General features: G+C 46.3%; 1 protein-coding gene across 2 annotated transcripts in view; it reads left to right on the plus strand.

The window, feature by feature from the left end:
- The first annotated feature begins 13,090 nt into the window (after positions 1-13,090).
- Lonrf3 (LON peptidase N-terminal domain and ring finger 3) overlaps positions 13,091-15,453 on the plus strand; it is a 37,493-nt gene continuing 35,130 nt past the window's right edge. Inside the window, exon 1 of one of the 2 annotated variants that reach the window (XM_076918823.1) lies at positions 13,091-14,084. In XM_076918823.1, the coding sequence (XP_076774938.1) occupies positions 13,262-14,084 (823 nt within the window). In that variant the 5' untranslated portion in view covers positions 13,091-13,261. The remainder of the gene's footprint in view (positions 14,085-15,453) is intronic. The other variant, XM_034484724.2, reaches the window with a different exon arrangement.

The following is a 15,453-nucleotide window of genomic DNA, read 5'->3' on the forward strand; positions in this document are numbered from 1 at the left end:
TGTGCTCTCTAGAGTCTTGGAGTGTATCTTTCCAGGCCCTTCTGACTTTAAAGATTTCTGTTGAATATTCAGATATTATTCTATTAGGCCCCCCTTTATAAGTGACTTGACCTTTCTGCCATGCGGCTTTCAATACCTTTTCTTTATTCTGTATTTTTAATGTTTTAACTATGACACATTGTGGAGAATTTATTCTTTGATTTGTGTGACCACAATTATAATCATTCTTTCGAATTCTTTGTAAGTTCCTCCAGATCATTTTCCTTTGGGGACATTACTATTAGATTTGCAGTTTTTGCTTTTTCTTGCTTGAATTTTTTACCCTTCAGCAGAGGTGTTTACAGTGTTCAGGGTGAAGCTAATTCATAAATTCATAGTAGGGTTGGGATATCAATTTTCTTTTTTTTTCCTAGTATTTGGGGATATCGCCTTTGTTCAGGGCTTCTGTTTCTCTGCTACAATTGGATGTCTTCAACAGTTTGATTAAAGATCCTAGAGCCAGTTTCCCATGGCAGCACTGACTCAAGTCCCCATGGGGCAACTAGTGTGTCTCAGTCAGGATGTGGCATGGTTCTGGGAGTCTAGGTAACATGTGATGGCTGAAAGGTCCTTGGGCATCAGAGGTGGAATCTGGTAAGTCCTAGAGGAAGGGATACAGGCTGAGAAGAGGAAGCTGGCTGTCTCTGTCAATAAGCCAAGGGATTTGAGTGACACAAATGATGGTAGACCAAGAGGCAAAGCATAGATAGCATACTTGGGTCCTCCTTATGAGTGGTGGCTACAAGACCCCCCGTCCCCCCTGACCCCCCCGCCATAGCAAGTGTGTTGGAATCAAATGAGTCCCAAAGAAAGAGAGATAGGCAGAGAGGAGGGGGCTATCCCTGGCAAGCACCCAAAGTACTTGGGCAAATGGAAGAGAGTGAGGAGAGGGTACAGCTTACTTGACTCCACATCACATTTGGTGGCTATAGTTGAAAACAGTTCATTATCTTTATCTGTTTATTTAGTACTTACTTATTTTGAGACAAAAATGTCACTATATAGCTCAGGCTAGACTAAGAGTCACGACCCTCCTGCTTCAATGGTATCTTGAGAATTCTTTATTTGTATCATTTTTCTTTATTTTGTTTGTTTATTTTCATAAAAGAAGGTGGACACATACCATGTTACTACCTCTTAGCCAGAAGTAGAGGTTTCCCTGATTTTTAAAATTGAAGAAATTGAGACCAAAGGCAGTTAACTTAAAAAAAAAAAAAAAAGACACACAAGTTGTTGGCAAACTCAGGAAAGTAGCTAGAATTGCTCATTTCTAGTGTGAAATTGAAACAAGAGTCTTTCTTTTTTTTAAAGGACACTAATTTATTACATTTGTTTTCATGTGTGCTTGTGCATGCATATACGTATTGTGGGGGAGAGGGTTTACTCACATGCCACTGCACACATGTGGAAGTCAGATGACAACTTAAAGGAGGAGGTTCTTCCCTCTCATTGTGTGGGGTTTTAGGGATTGAAGCTTAGGCCATCAGGATTGGTGGCAAGTATCTTTACTAGCTGAGCCACCTCACTGGCTCACAAGTTACTTATCTGTATAGCGTCTTCTGGGGCAAATTGGTTGCAGAAAGGTAAGCCAATCAGGATTACACTAAGTAAACGCCTTTGGCTTGAGAGTTACTGATCAGTTCTCCTAGAATCTCAGTCTTCTCACCTATGTAGCAGTGCCTCGTTCCTGAGTAGATGGCACCATCCATGGCAGCCAGGACCTTCGAGTCTATTTAGGAGGAAACTATGTGTGAAACCGTATCTGTGACTCAAATGACTGGAGCATATATGGCTGTATAATCATGAGTCACTCAGCTGTGCAGCCGAGGGAGCCAGAAGGGGTTACTGCCTGTAGGCTTTTCTCAGGAATGGCTTCTCAGAGCAGGAAGTCACTGAGGCTTTGAAAGAAAAGCAGTGTTCCTTGAGAGGGCAGTAAGGCAGGACACCATCTCTTCAGGCCCATGGTAAGGCACATGCAGATCCTCCCAGGGTCCTTGGTTGTAGGGGAGGGATGGACATGGTTTCCTGGATAAAAGGCAAACAGAGTATTTGATGGGAGTTCTGTGATGATGAAAAGAGTGAAGAATAGGGAACCCTCTAAACCTACCACACAATTGACTCCTCCTGGGGATATGACTTTCATTATATATGAAAAGCAAGATTGTTTGCAGGTCAGAGATAGCTTGATTGTTCACTTAAAGCAGTGGGGCAGGTGTTTCAGACACTAGCAATTCAATCATGTGGTGAATATTCATTGAGTACTTACTGTACTCCTGGAGTTTTGCTGTGGGCTGAGTCACTGGTGCTGAAGACTTACATCTTGCTTTAGTTTACAGTCTCAATAGACAGGGTAAGACAAACACAGTTCCTTAAAGAAGGATCTTTGTTCCCATTCCGCTCCCTTAGCCACTCACAGAAGTGGCCAGATGTAGACCTACCTTCAAGCCAGGGTGAAGCAGGGGAGGGACCCCAGAGCATACACCCTAGAGAACTTTTGATATAGTGTCAGACAGACAGGGAGACCCCTGGAAGACCATTTCAAGCCCCTCCTTTATAGCCTGCCTGAAAACTGGCCGTGTCTAGCAGACTCCCTTTTCTGTGCATGCTCACTCCTCCATGTCTTGTTGAATTAAGAAAGATGTGCTTAAATCAATGTTTAGCTTCTCAGGGAAGGCACAGCCCTTTGAATAATCATGTCCAAGACTTTGTCAAGGCTTTGTTATCACCTGTGACACCTGCCATGGTACTTGCACAGGATGAGTATTTGAAAAATGTCCTGTGAATAAATCTATCAATCTTACTGCACTTTCTCTTCCATCTGCACAGTGCCTAACTGTGCACACAGGCCTTCCTATGCCATTTATTTCTTTAGATGCCTTGTGGGGTGTCAAATGAGATAACTGCCCTTGCCCTCATGGATAGGGATGATTGCCCTGGGATGCTGAGACAATGACAGGATATCATGATTGTTATGTGATCCTGCTTCCACTCCACACACATGGCAGCATGTCACTTGGCCTTTCCTGACTTCCTAGTTACCACGCTGCAGTGAAAGACTGTTGTAGGTGCTCTTCAAACAGAAACACCTGTAGAGGGATGCCTCCTCCATAAAAGGAGAGTAAAAGAGCCCAGGGTTCTCAAACATAGACTCTCCTGCTGCTCATGCAAGTTGTGAAAAGGCAGTAGATCATAAGAAACAGTGGCCTCTTGCAAGACTCAACTTTGACTCTCATATTCCAAGGACATCGCCTTCAAAGGCTCTGTGACCTATACATATCAACTGCTGGGAATGTAGTTGCATCAGACTGTTCCATCCTTCCTATTGAGTAGGAATTGCTACCCCAGCAGTTTGTAGCCCTGTATGGTTTGTATCACCAAAATCTTCTTGATTACAGACTTTCCTAGCTATGAAAGAATAATGCCGCCATCATCGCCCTCTGCATAGGCTGTGCCTTGCCATTCACTCAGACAACATTCCATCATCTTGATGCCTCAGGGTAGGTACATTAGGTGGCTGTTCTGTAAGCTGGAACTTTTGCCTCCTTGTTCATTTTTCTTCTCTCGGTGAGTTTTCCATCCTTGACAAAATAAAAATCTTCTTAATACAAGTGTCCTAGATAGAAACATACCTATGTATCTTGGTTGACAGTTTGGGTTTGATAACACTATGCTCAGCAATTCCAGGACGGGGACATATTCCCAAGTGAGCAAACAGTAGAGTTTCGGAGAAAATCCCTATCAACTCCAAGGGCATTAGATCAAGAAACCTATTTGCTGAGCAGACTGATAGGCAAGTGTTTACTCAGTTTGAAAGCACATTTATTTTTAAGAAGCATTCATAAACTTATTGAATTTGAGTGTATTTTTTTTGTCTATTCTCCCTTGGTTTCCAGATATGAATTTATGAGACAAATATGACTAGCTATCTCACAGCTATTTGTGGCTGATGCTGACTTTTTTAATATAAATTTTTCATTATCACTTCTTGGCCTTTTGGCTACAATCAAGTGATCTTTTGTGTTGGCGGCTATTTATTGTACATAGTGATGAATTTCATAAAGATTTTTTCATACTTTGACTATATTCTCTTCTCCCCCTTTCCTTTCCCCTCTCCTTATTATTCTTATTCATTTCCTTTAGGCAATCTCATTTCTATTCCAGGGTTCTATATACATGTGTGATAGTATGTATCTATCTAAAATTCAGAATATACAAATTGGTGACAACATCGATGTTTATCTATGTCTGATTTTACTTAATATAATTATTTCTAGTTGTATCTGTCTTCCTGCAGATGACATTATTTCATTCTTTCTGGCTTTTTCCAGCCTGTTTATCTGAGCCTTCCTGGATTGGAAATGTTCACATTGTAGGTTTCTTACTCACTTAACACTCAGTTGGATGGAAGGTAAAAGAATGTTCTGAAGGTTAAGGATTCAAAGCCACAGTGTGTTGATGGACCATCAAAACCTCTGATAAATCCCTTCTGAAATGACACTGTTGCACAGGAGCCACTGGGGAAACAGGGATTAGGGGCCTTAAAGGGAATTTTCACAAGCAGATCTAGGAACTTGTGTACCAGCATCATCTCATAAAGTGAGAGGTGTCAGCATGAGATGCCCAAATGCTATCTGACAGAATGGATATTCTACAAGCTACTTAGCCTTCTTCAAACCCAACTGCTCAGCTTGAATGAAACTGTGAGAAGTATCTAACTCCCAAAGTGTCAACTGAGGCCATCTACTCAGTCCCCAACTCTGCTCCTTTTTATTTGAAATGTCTCTCAGATACTGTGCTTCTTTCTTTTCTCAGCTATATTCTAGTCTCTCTACTGTGATCAATGTGATCTTTTTAAAAGAAAAAAGAGCATATCATTCCATTTCTCTAGTCCCTGGCTGACTCTCTGTTATCTCCGAGATAAAGACTCCCAACTCCCAAAGCTGCATGCTCTTAGAGGATAACCATAAGTTGGAGGGCCAGCCTGAGCTACATAGTGAGACAATCATGTTTTAAAGTAAAAGAAAATTTTGCAACCCCTTACTCTGATCTAAAATAACTTTTCATGACTGACAAGTGCTTCACTTCTTAGGTTCTCCCACACCACTCTGCTTAATTTTTAGACTGCAGTCATAGCAAACTAATAGTTCTTTCCCAAGGCAGCTTCTTTCACCTCTAGCCTTTGTGCTAGTTTCTTGCTGTACCTAGAACACTCAGTCCTTCCAAGTTGCCCTTTCTTTCCTTTAGCTATTGAATTGTGCAGAATTCTGTGCCCTTATTATCTTCCCAGGAGGTCCTCCCCCAATCTGAACTGATTTTCCTCTGTGTTTCCTTCCCTTCGTGCTTCGTGCTTCTGTCTTCTTAGCATTCATCAACCTGATTGAAACTGCCCTTTTCCTGGTTTCTTTCTCCCACTCAGTTCTGCAGAACTGTGTTTTATGAGTATGTTCTCAGAAGAGTCTGTTGAATGAATGATGCATGTTTAAGTGTTTTTAAAAGTACAACCTGCTATACTAGTATTAAATATTGCATAATGTTATCGTGTTCAACTTGGTTATTTAATATTTTTGATATGAACTATTATCACAGTTATACTCATTCTGCTCCTTTCTTAAAGCTGATACTAAATAAGGTCTTCAAGTTATTGAACATTTATAGTGGACTAAACTGAGGTATAATTTGATATGATGATGTCATTTATAAACTAGGTTCTCCTATAAGCATCCCAATTTTTCAGATGGAAAAAAAACTAAGCTCACAAATGCAGGTTCAACATCATTGAGAATTGTACCTAGTGTCTAGCTAGATTTGTTGTTGCTTTTGAACCAAGGCCTAACCCTGCAGGTTAGGTTATCCTGGAACTTCCTGTGAAGCCCAGGCTGGTTTTGAATTGGCAGTGATCCTTGTGCCCAATCTCCCAGATTCTGTTTACAGGCACATTCCACCATGCCTGGATTATTCAAAATCTGGATTATTCAAAATCCTAGCCCTGCCAAACTATCAAATAAGGAAATTATCAACAAAAGAAAATAATAATTCACAGGATCAGAAAAATATGCGTCAATTGTGAATTTGCTGAGATATTGATGGGCTGCAGAACTTCTGGAATTCAATAATTTGAAACAATTTCAACATGATATTAAAAATCAATACAGAAACCCAAATATATTTTTCTGTAAAAAAGATATACAAATCTCCAAAAAGTCCATGAAGTCATTGATCATCAAAAATGCTAATTTAAACTTCAATGAGATAACACTTCATATGCACTAGGGCGGCTTCTATTTTTAAAATGTGTTGACAAGGAAGTGGAGAAGTTAGAACCCTTGTGCATTGCTACTGGGGATATAAAACGGTCCAGTTGTTGTGGAATATGCTATGGAGTTTCCCTAAAAAAAAAAAAAAAAAAAAAAAAAAAAGGTATGTACCACACGATTTAGCAATTCCACTTCTAGGTATATACTTTACAGTGTTAATCACAGGGTCTCAAAGGGATATTTGTTTACCTCAGTTTAAAGGTGTACTATATACAATAGCTTAAAGGTGATGCAGTCTAAGTGTCCATTAATAGAGGAATTGATGTGTAGACTATCAATATCATTCATCCTTTTAATGTTGAGTACAATTGGAAAAGCTTACCACTAATTCTAACCATTTTCTAGTCTTGCCAATGTCAGGAAATTCACTCCTGATCAATCTTTTGTTTGTTTGTTTGTTTGTTATTTTATTTTTTAAACATGATGAAATAAGTTTAATGTATAATTATTTTTAATTTTTTAAATTGTATTTATTTACATTCTAGCCATTGCCCCACCTCCCAGTCCCCCTTTCCACAGTTCCTCATCCCATTCCTCCTCCCCCTTGCCTCTGAGAAGGTGCTGTCCCCAACAGGCCTCCCCCTTTCCTGGGGCCTCAAATTAGGCACATCTCCCACTGAGACTAGACCAAGCACTCCTCTGCTATATATGTGCAGGGGGCCTCAGATCAGCTCCTGTATGCTGCCTGGTTGATGGCTCAGTGTTTGAGAGATCTCAGGGGTCTGGCTTAGTTAAGACTGCTGGTCTTCCTATGGAGTTGCCCTCCTCCTCAGCTTCTTTAATCCTTCACCTAATTCAAACCATAGAGGTCCCTGACTTCAGTCCAATGGTTTTATGCAAGTGTCTGGGTATATATGATTCAGTCGCTGGTAGAACCTCTCAGAGGATAGCTATGATAGACTCCTGTCTTCAGTCTCTTCTCCATTTTTGTCCCTGCAGTTTTTTTTTTAGACAGGAACAATTCTGGGTCAGTGTTTTTGACTGTGGGATGGCAACCCCATCCCTCCACTTGATGCCTTGTCTTTTTGCTGGAGGTAGGCACTGCATGTTCCCTCTCCCTGCTGTAAGGCATTTCATCTAAGGTCTCTCACCTCCCAGATCTCTGGTACATTCTAGAGGTTCTCCATCTCCCACCCACCCCTGAGGTTGCATATTTCCATTCATTCTGCTGGCCCTCAGGACTTTTCTCCTGTTTCCCCGAATATCTGATTATGTTACTTTTATTAAACCAATTCATTTATTTATATTCCAAATGTTGCCTCTCCTTCCCAGTCATCCCTCCCAGAGTTCTTCAACCCATCTCCTCTCCTCTTTGCCCCTGAGAAGGTGCTCCCCCTGCAACTCCCTCACCCACACACCCCATTCCACCTCCCAGCATCCCCCTTCCCTAGGGCATCAAGTCTCCACAGGATTAGGTGCATCCTCTCCTGCGGAGGCCAGATAAGGCTGTCCTCTGTTACATATGTGCCTGTTTCAGGAGCAATCTTTTAATGTGTCTTTTATTTCTTCTCTCCTAAGGCCACAATACTCCCTGCCAGAGCCTCTAGAGCTTCCACACTGTCTGCTGTTCCAGTGTGTCCCAAGTCAGGATCCAGTCTAGTTGAGTTTTCTCCTGGAGAGAAGGTGCTTATTCTGAAGATGGCCCACACACATTTTCCTCATAACCATTGGCAGATGGCTATGGATTCCTTCTGTTCCCAGAAATGATGTCAGGACTGTGCCTTTTCCATCACTGAGGGCTAATCGTGATAGTGACATTGAACATTATTATTAATAGGTGAAGAACATAAAGAGAAGGGGAAAGTGGTTTGGGACAAGTCATGCAGTGAACTCAAAAGCAGCATGCTCCCAGCAACAACCCTTGCTATGGCTTTCCCTACATGGCTGTGAGCTCCACAACCTTGCTCCGTTTTTGTACTTGGGACAATAGATTCACTGGCTGTGGAAGCAGGTCTGAACTGTCTTGGTGATAAATAAAGAAAACCTTCCTCAATTTAGTATTTTATGATCTTGCTTTGTTTCCTGCTTGGCAGGATACCTCACCATTGAAAGTCTCTAGTCCTTCAGTTTGCCCTCCACTCAAATGTAGCAAAGTACTCTTTATATACCTGGGGTCCTTTGGGGATTCCAAGTATGAAGTGGGGAAAGTAAGATCCGCCCCATCCTTTCCACAGGTGCACACTAGACCACACTGAGCATCACATTTGCCTGCGGAGTTTTAGAACTACAAATGTTTGGGCTAAGAGTGTGATGCAATGGCAGAGTACCTGCTGAGCCTGTGTGAGGCCCTGGGTTCAATCCTCAGCACCACAAAAAGATATCCTGGGGCTTGAGCAGCTCAACTTTGAATGTTACCCCTTTCTCAGGGAACCCAGCACCAATGTCCCCCTTTGAGTTGAGAGGCAGCCTTTCATATCTTCTGCCACCTAGTCCACAGGCACCTTCTTTATGAGACGGGAAGGGAAGTGCTGCCTTCTGTTGTTTTTGAGCTCTCCCATGAACACACTGATCGCCTAATCTTGACACTTACTAGATACTGCCTGTTGTCTTCACCTAACTGCTTCAGAACTTTGCTTCTCATTTCTTCAGGGAGCTACTGGAGAGTAGGGAGTGTGTCCATCACATCCTTAGATTATTGCTCAAAAAAAATGCCAACTCCATTAGCACACAGCACATATTCGGTGCACATTAATTGAACTCAAGTCTTGTAGATGGGAAAGCTGACATAATTTCTTATTTGGACAGATGCTTTTTGTCCTTTGGAAGCAACATGATCACATGGGAAAACTCACATAGAGAAAGAAGCCTTGGCTTCCGATCCTAGCTGTGTCCTGAATTCCCGTTGTGACCTGTAGTAAGTCACCAGTGTTCTCTGGCACACACTTTCCACATCTGTAAAACAACGGCTGCTAACTAAGCTTCATGTTAGTGCTAGACTTGGGCTATTCTGTGTAGGAATGGACAGTCTTTTACTCAAGTCAAGGTGTGAAGGTCTTTAAAGAGTTTAAATCGACCCTGGGTTCGGAAATACAAAACTTGGCTAAAGTTATGTGAGTTGGCCAAGCTTCTCTGCATTGTGTGTGTGTGGAGGAGAACGTTGCTTACTTCTTACCCACATCCTTGACTTTGAACTCTTCCATCCCAGGAATGTCAAATATTCACTATCTACATACCTGCTCTCTTCTTTTTATGAACAAACCAGGGCAGAGGTACATTGCAGCTGGATTTCTGCTTGCCCCTCTGAATGTTTCCAGTCTGTACTAGGATTTTTATTATTATGTGTAATAAAACCTGTTCAAGTAATATATTCTGAGGAGGATTGTTGTTTTTTTTTTTTTTTTTCTTTATGGGCTTCTAGTTTACTCAGTCAATACACAGGCATAGGATACAAGATGTACTGCTATCCAAAAAGAAAACACATGAGAGATAAGGGTTGCTTAACAAAAGCTCCAGTACCTGGAATACAGTCTGCTACATAGGCAATACTCAACATAAATATCTGAAAATGGATAAAAATACCCATGACTCTCAAACTTTTATAGAGAAATCTTTAATGAAATTGTATCTCAAATGAGGTGGGTATGAAGCAGTCTTGGTTGAGGGGAGGAGCTAGGGGGTCTGGTTCTGCTTAGACTCCCCTCTGGGACCCAGGGAGGTTCTACTGAGCCCAGATGAAAACCTCTACTTGTAGCTTGTAAAAATGAGAAGTGTTTCAATTTTTGCTCTCTCCCCAGTTCACTTTGGCTATGAGCAATCTTAATAAAATAGAATATTATCTTTCAGTGGGAATATTGTGTAAGAAAAGAAAAGGTTACCAACTCCCTCCACCTACCCGCACTCCAGGAATCCCCCAGTTATTACCAAGAGAGCATGGAAGAGGTTATTTTCAGTAGGAGACTTCCACCTTGATTCACAAACATCTATGAAACCTAGTGTTTGTTTAACTTACATAAAGAAGGAAAGACGGTGGTGGCGCACGCCTTTAATCCCAGCACTCGGGAGGCAGAGGCAGGCGGATTTCTGAGTTCAAGGCCAGCCTGGTCTACCGAGTTCCAGGACAGCCAGGACTACACAGAGAAACCCTGTCTCGAAAAACCAAAAAAAAAAAAAAAAAGAAGGAAAGAAAAACACTGTAGTAGTTTCCCCAGCATTTGGTAGAATGCTCTTTGGGTGTAGTCTACTACAGTGGCTCTTCTATGGAATCTGGTCTGGTCAGTAGCCAGCTAGGTACAACTGCCTTTTGCACCAGAGGCCCCTCTATTACCCTAATAATCAGAACCATTTCTAACCAAATTTATGGTCAGCATCCTGTACATGGAGGAGTTCAGAAGGGGCCTGGGAAGCACATCCTTCCCCATGCAGGCAGGACTGTGACCCTGCTCAACCTGGCCTGACACCCTTGTTTCCCCATCACCGATAGGTTACAGAGGGATAAATTCAAGGAGCTTACTAGACAGAGTGGTTTGAGAAGCAAGGCACATCCTCACCACTGCCTTTGGAAGACGATTTGGGATAATGTTTTGGAGATGTCAAAGGGATAAATGCTTTTAAATTAAGAGGTTTCATTGTTACCGGTATCATGGCCCTTTCAAATGAATCTTTTCATGCCCTACAGAGTGTCCTTCCTTATAGGTATCAGAAGTGGTAGCATGTAACTAGTTCTGGGAATTCCATTTGACAACAGAGTAAACTAAGGAGTGAAATGAGTGTCCCAGCCCCAGATGGCAAACCACCAGAAACTGCAGCTTCATCTCTATTGACTTTTCTCCACCTCCTCCATCTCCTGGTCAGTCTCCTGATGGGCTCCCTAGCTTCAGAATCATAAGAGGACAGCCTTTGAGCCCAGTGTTCCTCTGAAGTTGCTGCTGAAATCAGTCTTCAGTCCCAAGCATGCCCCACCTCCCCAGACCTGCCATGGAATATGAAATAGTTATTTGAGATTCAGTAGTTAACACCTGAAATCTGGTTTTAGGATCAAGAACACTCATGGTTAGGGCTGGAAGAAACTTTAGGACCCCAAGGATTTGTTCAGCATCTATCTGACAGCAAATCACATCACCGCAAAGCGAAAACTAGACCAAGTTTTCCTGTGTTGTTTTTCTGTCTTCCTGATTGGATCCTGAGCCTAGTTTCTTTTCTTGCTCTTTCTAATCTACGAACTGCCTCCCTTCTCTACTCTGCCCCCAGTGTCCTGTCTGACAAGGGGTGGGGGAATACTATGAAATGTGCTGCACATTATCTACACTTACTCCCCCGGGGGACCTTGGTGTTTGTTGGCTTAAGGCTGGATTAAGGACCTCAATGCTGGGAAAGAGTCTATCATCCCAGCTCTGAAACAAGACTTAATCCCAGCTAAAACCATCCCAGACATTTGTTTCGAAGTGAAAATAACAGGTTTAGATGATATTGCCCAAGACCCCCCAGCTGAATGGCCACAGCAGGAGGCAACTTGGTGGCATTCTGCTTGGAATCTTAATTTGAGCACTCTCCAGGACCTGTAGGCGAGGGAGGGAGGGGGAAGACAATTGAGAGCAAGCCTGACTGAACTCAGCCTGCCTTCTTGGAGCAGCGTCTGTCCTGAAGTGGGGTATTCCAGAACCCTGCCTGTTCATTTTGTTCATAGCTCTTGTCTAAAATGCAAAGGCCAGCAGTAAACAAACCCCTGTGTAGTTTGTGATCAGTCTGACAATTTTTAAGGGTGCCTAGTTGAGAACTCCCCCGCCCCGACCCAAGCCAAGTACTACAACTTGTGTTCAACCTAGCGCAAGGGTGCAAACCCTAAGGTGAGGGAGGCACCGCTGGCAGAAGTCAGCTCTTGTGAACCTGGAGGCTGTTTGGCAGCTGGACTGTGACTGAATTCTCTGACTTTTTTTCTGAATCCGCTCTGTCTTGGGCCTGTTTCTTCCCTCTGCTTCTCTCTCACGCCCCCAGTGTACAACGAACTCAGCAAACTAAGCTCTCAAGGTGGTGCCCATATGGTCTCGGGGTCCTGGAGCCAGTGAATCTCCAGCGGCGTGCCCGCTGCTCGCCCCAGCAATGGTCCCTGAGTTAGGTGGGGAAAGAGGAAAGCCGGAGGGTGCCTCTCTGGGGTCCCAGTGAGCAATCCTCGCTGCCCAGCATGAACTGCCTAACTTCTTTTATCCGCTACACCCTTTGCTTGGGATTCGCTGCCTCAGTAAGAAACAGAGAGCTCTCCCGAAACTGCCCTAAGTCTCTTTTGGGGGAATCCCCCAGGAAACCCAGGAGCTTCAGTAGGGGCACTTAGAGCTCTTCTAGGGAACAAATGAGAGCTTCTTGGGTGTCCCTCGGTGCCTTTGCAGACAGCAGCCATCGCCCCCTGGAGGGGAGCCTGGCATTCCAGCAACTTCTGCGACTGGAGTAGATAGGGACCGGCGTCTCGGGCGGGGGACTCCAGCAAGCGGCTGGCAGAGCGGACCTGTTTGCAGACTACTTTTGAGGTGGACTGGCAAAGAGTTTAGAGACGGAAAAGCGTGGAAGAAGCGGTTGTGTACCTCTCCCCAGTCCAGAGAGGACCCAAAGGCGCGAGTGAGAAAGAAAGAGTAAATGCAAACAACCTTAAAAAAGAAGCCAAGAAAAGCCAAGCCAAAAGAAGCAAGCGCAAAGCTGTTACAAAACTGTCTGGTTTTGTAACAATTTCCTCGCTGCCGGCCAATGAGCAGCATGGTGGGAGTCACGTGGTTGCGTTTTATATAACGCTTCGCTGAGACAAGACAGTTATTAGGCAGCGCGGGGCAGCCGGCATGGAGCTCGAGAGGCGAGGCAGACGCGCGCGCGCAGCGATCCCGCCTTCTCGTCGGCGCAGCCCGCTCCCAACCGTCGCTCACTCCTGCTAGTTCCCAGTTCCTAGACGCCTCTCCTCACTCCAACCTCCCCAGTTCCTTCTCTCCATGGATTCCCTTCAGACCGCACAGATGGTGAGCTTGCCCGCCGAGCTCGGCAGCAACAACTTGGAGCTGGCGGAGCCGGTGGCATCGGTGGCCGCAGGAGAGTCGGCCGCCCACCCGGAGGAGGTGACACCCGAGGGCTCCCAAGCTCCCGGGGCTCAAGAGCCCGAGCAAAGCCAGCCTCCGGCGGCCTCGACGCCACCGGAGTGCAAAGTCCTGCTCACGCAGGCGGATGCCTTGGCATCTGGGGGGCACCTTCGGGAAGCCCTCGAGGTGTACCGACAGCTCTCCGAGAGGCAGCAGCTCGTAGCGGAGCAGCTCGAGCAGCTAGTGCGCTGCCTGGCCGACAGTGTCCCGCAAGAGGAGCTGATGGCCCCAGCTCCTTCAGACCCGAGCGCCACTTCGAGCTGCTGCGCTGCTGCGCTGAAAGAGGCAGGGGAGGCCGCGGCCGTGGCCCCCGAGGTATGGGATGGCTTTAAGTGCAGGAAGTGTCACGGGTTTCTCTCCGACCCGGTGTCCCTGTGGTGCGGCCACACCTTTTGTAAACTGTGCCTGGAGCGCGGGCGGGCCGCTGATCGGCGCTGCACCCTGTGCGGGGTCAAGCTCTCCGCACTCATGGTGGCCAGTGGGAGGGCGCGCGGGCCGCGGCGCTCGGGGCCGCAGGCGCCACTGCAACTGCGAGTCAACGTGGTACTCAGCGGCCTCCTGGGCAAGTTGTTCCCGGGCCCCGCGCGGGCGTCGCAACTCCGGCACGAGGGCAACCGGCTGTACCGCGAGCGCCAGGTGGAGGCAGCTCTGCTCAAGTACAACGAGGCTGTGCGTCTAGGTGAGTCCCCCTGCGCTGCCACCTGGGCCATGCGGGCTTGCTCGCCACGCGAGGGGGCGGGGGAGCGATTCCCGCTGGGAGGCGGGGGAGGGGATAGACAGGACAGACTTGGTTTCGCGCGCGCGAGGTGGGGGGTGGGGTGGCGAGGGAAGAGCCCTTGGCCCACAAGGAGGAGGGAGGGGGCACTGCTAGGAGTTTGTCTTTGCTACTTTAGAGTTTTTTTTTAGCTGTGTCTCAGTCTTCTGATAGGTTCTGTCGCTTGCTTTTTTCTCTCTCTCGTGTTCTTTCCCTCTCTCCTGCTTGCTTTTCTGCTCCTATACCTCCTGGTTCCAGTTTCTATCTAGTTCATCCTGTTTCTCTCTTTTTGCGCATTTTTTGCTCAGTTTTATCACTGTTTCGGTCTTGCTCAGTGTCACCTTCTCTATTTCTCTGTCTTTCCTGGACACTTTGGCGCTCGCTCGTACACCTGCCGGCACCTTCCCCGTCAGTGGAGGAACTTGGCACTATTTTCCAAACTCCCGCGCGGTCCTCCTGGCTTTTACCAGCTGGAGGTGGCTTGCCGGCGCCCGAGTCCGCGACTCCCGCCTCTGGGAGTTCTCCCTTCCGGGACCGAGGCTCCCTGTGGGGTGGGTCCCGCCTGGAATTAGGTCAGGAGAGCACTGGTTGCATAAGGACCTCGAGCCGCCCGGGCCGGCGGCCCCTCCCCCGCGCAGGCGGGCGGGCGGGCAAGCGGGCGGGCGGGGATTGTGTAACGCTGAGGTAACTGAAGTGGGCCACGCTCGCCTCAGAAACCATCCCGCGAGCGTGTGCGGGGGGCAGAGGGGGGGCTCGCTCCCCGCTGCTCTGTGACTCATTGTCACCGTTTCCTATCACACGATTCCTTGGCTGAAATAGATGCACTTGCCCCGCCCCCTCCACCCGCCGCTGTTTGCCGGTGCCCTGACATCGAACCCTTTGACCCCGCTAACCCAAAGGATGGTAGGACCAGGCAACAGATCGGGATGCCCCCAAGGAAACAAGGGGCTGATCACAAAGGGGGGCATGCCTCTGTCTAACCTACTCCAAGAGTTGCCTGAGAGGGTCCACTTTGTAGCTTCAAGGGCAACCCGGGCAGTCCCACATCTCTGCTGGATTGGAGTACCAGACTTCTCCCAGGAACCTGTTTGCTCCTCCTGCCTCCTCCCACTCCAACCCAGGAAGTGGCCTTGGAACCACGGGCTGGTGCCAGCCAGCACCACTGCAGGCAGGCAGGGCAAGGTGTCCAACCAAGAGTGTTGGTGTTGGCTAAGCAGAAGGGGCTGTGGGATCCTAGGGCCTCCTAGGCCATCTCTGGTGGATGGAGGAGGGATGGGATGGAGTCTCCCCACTT

The sequence above is a fragment of the Arvicanthis niloticus genome, chromosome X (genome assembly GCF_011762505.2).
Source record: "Arvicanthis niloticus isolate mArvNil1 chromosome X, mArvNil1.pat.X, whole genome shotgun sequence".
NCBI lineage: Eukaryota > Metazoa > Chordata > Mammalia > Rodentia > Muridae > Arvicanthis > Arvicanthis niloticus.